At 38.9% G+C, this 11,233-nt stretch overlaps 1 protein-coding gene across 1 annotated transcript; it reads right to left on the bottom strand.

Annotated features, from left to right (window-relative positions):
* Positions 1–409: 409 nt before the first annotated feature.
* LOC137008744 (adenosine receptor A1-like) lies at positions 410–5,726 on the bottom strand. The gene is made up of 4 exons (XM_067370464.1): positions 5,404–5,726; positions 2,346–2,943; positions 631–768; positions 410–553 (listed from the first exon to the last, which is right to left on the bottom strand). Exons 1-4 carry the CDS (start codon positions 5,724–5,726, stop codon positions 410–412), a joined length of 1,203 nt encoding a protein of 400 aa, XP_067226565.1.
* Between the last annotated feature and the right edge of the window lie 5,507 nt (positions 5,727–11,233).

Raw genomic sequence — 11,233 nt, 5'->3', positions numbered from 1 at the left:
GTATCTGCTCCTTTGTGCAAGGAGGAACAGGATGAGCACTGCCAGAGCCCTACAAAATGACTTCCAACAGGCCACTGGTGTGAATGTCTCTAACCAAACAATCAGAAACAGACTTCATGAGGGTGGCCTGAGGGCCCAACGTCCTCTAGTGGGCTCAGTGCTCACTGCCCGGCACCATGGAGCCAAATTGGCATTTGCCATTGATGACCAGAATTGGCAAGTCCGCTACTGGTGCCCTGTGCTTTTCATATGAGAGCAGGTTCACCCTGAGCACATGTGACAGACGTGAAGGGGTCTGGAGAAGCCCTGGAGAACGTTATGCTGCCTGTAACATCGTTCAGCATGACCAGTTTGGTGGTGGGACAGTAATGGTCTGGGAAGGCATATCCATGTAGGGACGCACAGACCTCTACAGGCTAGACTGACTGCCATTAGGTATCAGGATGAAATCCTTGGACCCATTGTCAGACCCTACGCTGGTGCAGTGGGTCCTGCGTTCCTCCTGGTGCATGACAATGCCCGGTCTCATATGGCGAGAGTATGCAGGCAGTTCCTGGAGGATGAATGAATTGACAGCATTTAATGGCCCCAAGCTCACCTGACCTAAATCCAACAGAACACTTCTGTGACAATATGTTTCTGTCCATCCGACACCGCCAGGTTGCACCTCAAACTGTCCAGGAGCTCAGTGATCCCCTGGTCCAGAACTGGAAGGAAATACTCCAGGACACCATCCGTCGTCTCATTAGGAGAATGCCCCGACATTGTCTAGATTGCATACAAGCACGTGTGGACCATACAAACTACTGAGTACCATTTTGAGATGCTGCAATGAAATGTCAGCAAAATGGACTAGCATGATATTTTTCCCCATTGAGATCTGAGATGTTTTCAAAGTGTTCCTTTAATTTTTTTGAGCAGTGTATAATGAATTCTTCATATGTATAATAAAAAATTCTTAATATATAACAAATATGTGAGAACAGTATAATAGTCATTTCTAGAGGTAGCTCAACTGTAATTGCTCCCTTTTTTGTCCATAACAAGGTTGTCAGCCTTATTTGAGTTTTCATATCAACTGAGAGTCTATCCTGTTAAATTTATGACAAAAAAAATTAAAATAAATAAATAAACAAATGTTTTATAAATGTTTTTTACATTATTCATTTCAGGGTTCGTACAACCATTTGAGGGAGAAATTCAAGCACTTTTCAAGGACTTTCACAACTTTTTCCCAGCACTCCAAAGCTCTAAATGTGAATAATTGTGTTGCAGGTCGATTTAAGCCTGAAGTATCCTTCATTAGAGCAGTTCTTAATGGGTCCTTCATGGAAAAATTTGGAAAAACACTCAATTTATGCATTTATTTTGTGATTTTTAATCATTTATTTTGTATTTTTGAGCTTATTTAACTCTAAAATGATAATTATTCGATTGACCTTCATGTAAAATATGCTTATGTTTATGTTATTTTATTTATTTATTTTACTTTACTTTAGTAAAAATATTAATTCCAGTAAGTTGAGACAGCCAAAACCTCAAAATTTGGCATATGTTGGCGACATCTGGTGAGATATGTTGGTATAAAAATAGCAATTACATGAATAAATGTCATATATCAATGGCCACTAGATGGCTGTAGTATTCACTGGTTTCACATAGGCTGAAATCAATAAACCAATGTTTACATTAACAAACTTAACCTCCTAAGTTTTAGATTTTATCACAAGTTAAAATTGTAGAATATAAAAAAAAAAAAAAAAAAAAAAAAACACTTATGTTGGGCGAGACTATACAAAAATACCAAAATATGCTTACAGACAAATATGACCATGCTATAAGGAAAAGACAAAGTAGGAGACAGAGTATTCATTTATTTCTAACTAAAGCCATCAAATGTCAGTAACTCAAAAAAATAAATGCTACCAAACAGGTAAGAATAAACCAATGTACAATAAACCTAACAATATACCTAAGAAAACTAACCTGACTTTGATTCCATTGTGTTGGAATTATTGTTTTTTTTTTATTGGACAAATAAAAAATAAAAATATTGATCTGAATTATAGTTTCACCCATTCATTTCCTATGGGTGCCCTCTAGTGTCCACGAAGGACCGATTAAAGATTTGCCCATAAATCTTCTGCTTGTGCTCTTAAAGTAAGGGGCTACAGTGCTCCTAGTAAGAAAAGTTAGCCCGGATCCCTGCCGTCATTCAGAGATCCATTCAGAAATGTATTACACAGTGAAATTTAGTTGCCTGATTCATGACCCAATGGATTCGATTTAGTTTGATGCCCAGCATTCTGTTCTCCAGGCTGGGATCTCCACAAGGAACTTGATACGTTTCTTTGTCTTCTCCAGCAGAGAACATACCGTCTCCAGATCTCCAGGTAGGCCTCCCTGATCTTTGTGATCCGAAAGGCGTAGACCACAGGGTTCACCGCCGAGTTGGCATGAGAGAGGAGTATTCCTGCGTAGAAAGCGATCTGTGGGACGCCTTGTGGGCCTGTTGAAAGCAGCACACAATTCATGAGATGCAGAGGCATCCAACATGCTGCAAACAGCAGGAGAACCAGAGCCAGAGAACGTGCCAGCCTCTTCTCCTTGATTAGAAAAGCCCTTAGTTTAGATCCACCGACCGCCGAAGTCTCGTCTTCCCTCCGGAGGCGTTTCCGGAGACTGTAGAAGACCAGAGCGTAAAGAAGAGTCATGGCTGCCAAGGGGAGCAGGATGCAGCCCAGGTAGTTGAAGTAGACCATATAGGGCAGCGAGATGACCGCTAAGAAGGTGCAGTTGATATGGGAAGAGTTAAGGACAGGGGAGGATAGGGAATGGCCGTTGTGCCAACCAAAGAGCGGGGTGAAACCCAACAGACAGGATATCAACCAGCACAGGACTACCGCAGCCCATGAACGCTTCTCGCTGGCGATCTCTTTGTACCTGCAATCACAGAGCATTTGTTCAATTGACAGTGGGACACACACTTAACCTCAATCTACCAATCTTGTGGAAAAGAAGTTCACTTCGCATTTGCAAACTAGTTGCGAACTGCATGCAGTGTTTTCGGACACTTAAATGTATATTTACAATTAAATGGAAATCTATTATTGTTTAAATTTCTATTCAATGCAATTAGTGCTTTTGACCCACTTAAACAGGACTTAAGTACATATTTACATGTAATTTCATAATTACTTCTATTGTTTTTGATATACTGTAGGATTAAAGTTTACTGCTGAATGTACTGACAAGCATTTATGGTAAACTAAAATATATACTTTAATGTCATTTCTAGTGAAACTTGTATGTCATGTATTTAAATATATTTGTAATTTCACATTTGCAATGATGAAGTTGCAATTAAGTGCATATAAAATATATGAACTAAAATGTAATATCAAATAATACACAACAGTTAAAATTATCAAGTTCTTTACATGTGCTTTAGTATGTTAGTCAACGCATCAAAATAGCTAAGTGTACTACTTTAAAACACGACAAAAGCTTATTAAAACAATGATTTAAAATGTACTTAAATGTGTTAAGAAACCTTCATTAAAGTGTACAGTATTATATTATCTGCAAATATAGTTTTTAAAAATACACTTTTAAGATTATAAAGACAAAGTGTACTTATTTTTCGCAAGGGTAACTTAAGCATTCTGATATAGTACTTCTTGTACTCTAAAATGCTAAACCACAAACAATATTTAATGAATGTTATAAAAACTAGAAACTGAGAAATTAAAAGCTTTTTGTAGTATTTGTAGGGTTTTTCCATTAGTGAGTGTAACAAGTGCAAACTTCAGTTGTATCTCTTGCTAACTGAGATGTTTTCTAAATAAATAGCCAGTTCACCCAAAAATGAAAACTCTTTTATTTATTAAATGTTAATGTTGTTATTTTCCATAAAAAGAAAAAGGCTATGAAGCTCCTAACAAGGAAGAAAAAGGAAGAACAAAAGAATGTAGTAGCCTATAACATATAAGTAGTGCAGATAACTTATTTTCTAGATTATATTGACTTATTATTATTTTACAGTATACTGAGTATTTCTCAATCCACCGTCTTTCCAAATTAAAACAACAACAACAAACAAACAAAACAGTAGGTTACAATAGATTTGACACTATAGCTACCTAACATTAGCTGGTTAGTTTCTGGATTGTTTATTTAGTCATCATATGTATTAAACTGTGAACGAAGTTGGTAAATGACAGTTTTCATTTTGGACTGAATAACTAGCCTAATAATTAAATGACTCGCAGGCATGTTGCAAATGTGACGCGTTTAAACTTAATGACACATTCAGTGTTTCAAATATTCACAAGCCAACCCGCCAAATGCGGATGAAAATCAACCGTGACGGATATGAACTCACTACTAGCCAATTTGGCGGGTTATGACTATGTTCTTTCACTTTCCATCGCCATCAGGGTTTCATTCCGTAGGCGACGTCGTCCGATAAATGGACTTGGAGAAATGCAGCATTTTCAACACTTTTGCGCCCTCTAGTGTGTATTGCGACGCTGCTGAGTGCTATTGCTTTCAATAAGAAACATCTGCAGTAAAAAAAAAACTAAATAAACAAATAAAAAAAAAAAACATCTGCCGTCAATATATTGACGCGAAGAAGGCCATGGTAAGCCTTGGGAGTGAAAACGAGTTCAATGGCCAATGGAGTCAAGGGTCCTGAACCTCCAATGGAGGAGAAGAAGCTTCAATGCAATAGACTTTATTTCAATACAATAAAAATATATTTAATATAATAGTTGTGATTTTGTTAATCCTATTTCTGTTTGGCTAGTAGAATGACCGGTACTTAAAGTGTGAAATCAAAATTGACATTTTTAAAAAATATTTATTATAAATGATTTATACGTGCACATCGTTCTTTTTTAAAATTCATGTGCCTTCATTATTCTTAATCAAAATAATTTCCCCTCCCTCTTGCAGCGCCATCTCTTTGGAGTGTTTACTGATACGAGGGCAATCTTTTCTTATTTGAGAAGCCGTTTTATACAGATATACATTAAAATAGGGAAGAAAAGACTACTGCAACTTCTGTTTCATGTTGACTTTAAAATTGTAGTAGCCAAATTGGCTGGTGGGTGAAAAAGTTAATTTCCAAAACCCTGGACACATTATATGATACAATATAAACACAGGTGTAAGATGATCTCAGACTAACTAGAAACTCTAGGTGCCTTCACGCCATGTTGTAATTATGAGATTTCAACTTGTAAAAAGCGTTCACTTCCTTATAAAGCTCGTAATTACAGCTTGTAAGATGGAAATCACGTGTTGTCATCTCGAGACTATGGTTATTATGACATGGCGTGAAGGCATAATGTGTTTTCTGGTTCTCACTGTTAACATAATATTGCCAAAATTTCTTACCTGAGAGGTATTGATACCCGCAGGTACCGGTCCACAGCAATAGCCAAAAGAGACAACACAGACGCTTGGGTCAGCACCAACACCACACAACTGACCGCCAGACAGGCCTGGAATGGGATCTCCACCCACCCGTCCACCAGCACAGCCAGTGGCACTGCCACCGACCCCACCAGGAAATCTGCCACGGCCAGAGATGCCACAAAACAGAAGGTAGGCTGACGGAAAGTCCGTGTCAAACACACGGCCCAAACCACCAGCACGTTCCCCAGGCAGCAAGCCACGGCGATGACTAGCTCCAGAGAGGTGTAGATCAGCCAGGCCATGAGGAAAGCAACCAATACAAGGAAAATGAGAAAACAGAACAGAGTCTCAGTCGAGATGGAAAAATCTGAAGATGGATCTGAAGAAGACTGTGACCATCTGGTCTGCTCTCCTCCACACGCAAACACACACACCCCTGATCTTCAGTAGCTATGCATCTCTGGGGGTCTCATTTATATGTCTTCTGAATAGACAATATTATTCACAGTCACATCTGTATTTCATCAACTTATTCCATTTGCAGGCGGACAAAAATAATGATGTGAAATTTAGTCACAGTCAAAATGATGGAAAACGTGCTGTTCATATTAATTCTACCATACTTACAACCACAGCTTCAAAGTCATCTTCAGCCTACTGGCGAGATACTGTTTGTGCAGCAATAAACATTTAATACAGCAGTATGCTACATTTGTCACATGGCCATATCACATGCATGTTTAATTCTAAGGGTGGTGTCTTCACCTGGGAAATAATGTGTTTGTAATGCAATTTATGAAGAACGAACCATATAATGAGTCACAAAAAAGTAATAGTTGATATTTTTCTTCCAGTTCATTTGTGTAAGGTGGTGTGGTAGCCAAAGTGCACAAAGAAGACTAGTGACACTGATGTACAGTGTTTTCAATTCATTCTTGCAGCCGGAGGGCGCTCTGTGCACATTTAGTCCACAAATTACTCAGTGAAGAACAGGCATACCATGTGACATTCCAGGAACTAACAGAGGCTTCCAGAGATCGCTATAATCATGGCTATAACATGCAGATAAACACTTTTTAAGATAATAAATACACTATTGCGATGATGTAAACATGTATTGCTTCAGAATTTGCGTCTGAATAGCGCTCCCTCCATGGGCGTGGACGCATTAGCAGATAATGAGCTGACTCATGGATGTCTGACATGGCTCTCTTTTCATTCAGATTACATAAACAGAGAATATTTGTTTTCAATTTGACTTACACGATTTAAAACCTGACATTTGATGACTATGATCCTCAACTGGATGGAACTGAAATAAATACTTTGAATGTTGCGATCTTATCGGACTCATGATAGCAACCTGAATCGTAACAAAGCACTGTTCGCCAGAGGAGAACTGGTCTCCCGACAAAGCCTGGTTTCTCCCAAGTTTTTTTTCTCCATTTTAACACCTATTTGCCACTTGTTTGCCACCTGATGTCACCTGTTGGACTTTGGGTTCCTTGCCGCTGTCATCTTTGGCATGCTTAGTTGGGGGCACTTGACATTTGACTTGACATTTGATAATCAACAGTGCTTTGATCTGCCTGCATTGACACTATTCTTTAAGAGCTGCTGTGCAGCCAAAATTATGTACCAGTTATCAATGTAAGGCTACTTTGACACAATCTACATTGTAAAAAGTGCTATATAAATAAAGGTGACTTGACTTGACATTTCAACATTTCTTTAGACTTAAGTCTCATTTTTGTGTCATTAGTATTCACTAAGTTACAGTTCATTTTCTGAGAACTATCAGATTGGACTTCGTTCAGGGTGAGGACAGATCATCATGTAAAAATCTTGCAAAAAGCATAACATTTTGTTTTTACTCTGAGTGTACACAAATAAAAGAAGACATTCTATAGTTTCAATTGATATACTACTTATGTCTCTAGGACAAAAAATGATGGAGTATTAATAATAATAATAATATATATATATATATATATATATATATATATATATATATATATATATATATATATATATATATATATATATATGCAGCATACAAGTCTGTTTTGCTCTAAAGTGAAAAAAAAAATCCTGCAAAAACGCGCTGGCACGTGTTAAATACACAGAGCAAACAAAGGAAACTAGATGAGACACAGGTGAAAATAATGAGTAACTAATGCAACTAACTAAGGAGTAATCAGAGACTAAACTGAAATGGAATACAAGAAACAGAAACAGAAGCACAAGAACAAAATGACTACTAAATGAACATAACTTACATTACTCCCCCCTCCCGGAAGGTGCTGTGCCAGAAAGTCCAACAGTGGAGGGAGGGAGGTGGTTTAGGAGGTGGGTGAGCAGCTGGTAACAGATCTGAAGGAGCCAGTAGAGGGAGACACTAAGGCGAAGTCAATGGAGGGATGAACCAGGGTGGAGCCTTGGCGATGGGTCCAGGCAGCACCAGGGGACTGACTGATGGAGGCGGAGCTGTAAGAAATGGAGACCCAGGCAGAGCTGAGAGGATGATGATCTAGGGAGACACCATAGGTTTGGTAGACCAAGGTGAGGCCTCAGGTCTGCAGGACCAAGGTGGAGATGGTGGCGACACCGGAGTGAGCGAGGACAAAGAAGGAGCCGGAGGGGAGCTAAAGGGGAGGAGAGCTGCCGGAGGCCCGGAAGTCCACGGCAGAAACAGAATGATGATGGACCAAGTTTGAGCCAGAGGATTGAGGGAGTCCGAGTAATGACGGACCACAGTGGAGCCGAGGGACTAACAGACCGAGGTGGAGTCATGTGCCCAGAGGTCGGAGGTGCAGCCAGTGAATCTGCCCCACAAGGCCAGGATGGTGTTAGAGATGCCTGAGATGGAGCTGAAGACCAGGAGGGAGCAAGCAGGGAGGTTGGAGCTGAGGAGCTAAACGGCACCAGCAGAGAAGGTGGATCCAGGGAAGTGAACGGAGCCAGTGGAGGGGGTAGCAATGGGGAAGGGAGGATGCCAGATGGGACCAGTTCTTCCAAGAAGCCCAATGGGACAGGCTGAGGGGGAGAGAGTTCGGGGTGGGGACTTTGGTTGGGAACTAGCTTTGTCCACAAATCAATAAGCCATAGCACCTCTTCTGGCTCCGGGAGTTGTTTAAGCCTCTGTCAGAAGCTCTGGACTCTTCTGGTCTGGAGCGGGCAGGGAGAATGCTGCTAGAAGTGATACTGGCTCAGGGGAGTCAGAGTTGATGTTGTCTTCCTCACATCTTCCATGGTGAAGGAGAATCCACACACCCATAAGGTGTAATCTATTACACCTATCGATTAGGGGACCCTTCTACAATTGCAGCATCTGTCCCAAGATGCCATCCAACCTGCTCCAGAAGAGGTAATTGAGTGCCTCATCATCCCACCATGCCTCATGGTACAACTCCAAGAACTCTTCAACATACTCCTCCAGTGAGCATCCGTTTTGTGGCACAGTCCATTTTTGTTTTGTTTTTTTCTCTTATCACTTTTAGATCAGTTATTCTGTAAGGTTGTGTGGTAGCCAAAGCGCACAAAGAAGACTTGGTGCTCAAAAAACTTTCTTATTGAAAACAGTTTTTGGGTAATATTTTACAATAAGGTAAACAATACAATAAGTTTCTTTCCTCCAGGCATGGGACTGTACTGCGCTCATACTACGAGTCAAGGCAGGTACTATGCAGTGTGGCACCTGAGGGTGCTTTTGTTTACAGTGGTGTGCAGACATTTTCCTACCACAGGAAACTTGTACTTGACCCATAAGAAGGTCACAAGGTGAGATCTTCATCAATGACCAAATAAAGCCAAATTGAATTCTAAATCGTACAATAAAGAACAGGGAACTAAAACATGTTTTTTTTTTTTGTTTTGTTTTTTACCAATCAGAAAATGAGTTACACACAGACTAATGCAATCGGTTACTGGTTGTGATCCCTGTTATGATTATATATTTCTCAAATCAGGAGTAAGTCCCACTGTAAGGTCCTCCTGGGTCAGAAGAAAATTGGGTTAAGACATCAAAAGGACATATTGTTAGTGTAGTTGTCAAACCCATGAGTCACCATGCAAGACAACCTTCTTTTATTCTCTATTATTAGGACCTGGCTGACATGCCACTCCCTCCTTCTGCTGGTCAGTCTTCATTAATCCATCAATCCGTTCATTTATTTAAAAGAAGTGACTGTTTTGTATTCCTAAGGACAACAGGGGGCAGTGCAGTGTTTGAGTCTTCATCAGGCAAAGCCTCCGATTGACAGACAGTTGTGGTCAGAGAATAAATCAGTGAAATCTGTCAGAAGGAGATGAATGACTGGGAGAATTGAAAACTAACTGAAAACTCTTCAAGATCAGGTTTTAGAAAAATATATAAGAAATGCCAAAATGACCACATAAGTTTAGTAAGATATTTTGCACAATGACGAAAGACTGTAGGCTATAACAAACCTAAATAAAATTTTCAACGTTTTTAAAAATGTATTCCTGTATAAACAAAATGTATGTGAAAACTGTGCTCTTTTTTGAAATTTATATTGAAATAAAAACAGCATTCCTCTATATGATGTATTTTCTACATGTTAGAGCATCAGGGTTGTACAGCATGCAATAGCTGATGTCTATTGAGAGAACAAAACCTTTTTAGTATTTAGTATTTTTTTTTAACTTATAACAAATACAAACCACAAAACATCGGTCGGAGCACACACTTTTTATAACTTTCAACTGGGATATTTATCATCAGAACTTTATATAAGAAGTTTAAAGAGTATCACTATGACCTACACAGTTTGTCTCTAATATTCAAGGAATATGCAAGAAGGATCAAAATAATGCAAAATACAGCTTCTCATTTCAAAATGTTCATTTTGGATCTCAGATGAACATCATAATTAGTTCTTCAACATGATTGAAAATCTAATATTGATTTTACACAACAGTACTGTGAACACTAATTTGGCAACTTATGTTTCAAACAAAACTGTATGCCTTCTTTTATAATTCAAGGTCTAATTAATTAGACTATATTTGTAACAGTTTGTGTGTTTTTTAACAGAAAGCCACTGGCATGAGACAAACAACATCTTTCCCTTCTCGACAATCATTAACAGTTCTGTTGTAGTGGCGGTTTTCCAGAGTACACATGCTTTGCATATGTGACCATATGCACGTGAATATGTACATGGTGGGCTTGTGGTAAACTGCCATCAGATGGAGCGCAGGGCTTTGTCAGAGATATTGTCATCTGTGTGTGATCCTCATGGTGAGGCTTATCAGTGTGAGAATTTAACAGGTTGAAAAAAATTAAAAATAAATAAAAATCATGCAAAAAGAGTTCAATTTTCACAGAATATAAACTGTTGATGCCACTGAAATGTTTACCTTACAGCACACTAGCAAAAATGTACAATTTTATTGTTAACATGTACTATGGTAATACCATGTTGTTTGAGCATAAATCACTGTTATACAACATATTCTTTAAAATAAAGGATTCTTTTTTTGTTGAACCATATACATACCATCCAACTTATGGTAATCTCTCATTACCATGGAAAATGTGCATGTAATTCACTGTAACATTTAAACATTTACTACCTGATCGAACTAAAAGTGGTTGACTCTGACACTTGAACGTTGTTGGTGTAACCTCATTTTAATCAGGAAAACTCTCTGAATAGCTCTAGCATGTTAACCTGTTAGCTAGCACCCCCCCTTTTGAAAAAATCCCAAGAAATGACATACCCAAACTAAAAGACTTTGCACTAAAAGCATAAGTATAGTCTCATTTGAAAGCAGACACTTGCAG

This window comes from Chanodichthys erythropterus, chromosome 20, assembly GCF_024489055.1.
Source record: "Chanodichthys erythropterus isolate Z2021 chromosome 20, ASM2448905v1, whole genome shotgun sequence".
Lineage (NCBI taxonomy): Eukaryota > Metazoa > Chordata > Actinopteri > Cypriniformes > Xenocyprididae > Chanodichthys > Chanodichthys erythropterus.
This window is presented reverse-complemented; position numbering and strand designations above follow the sequence as displayed.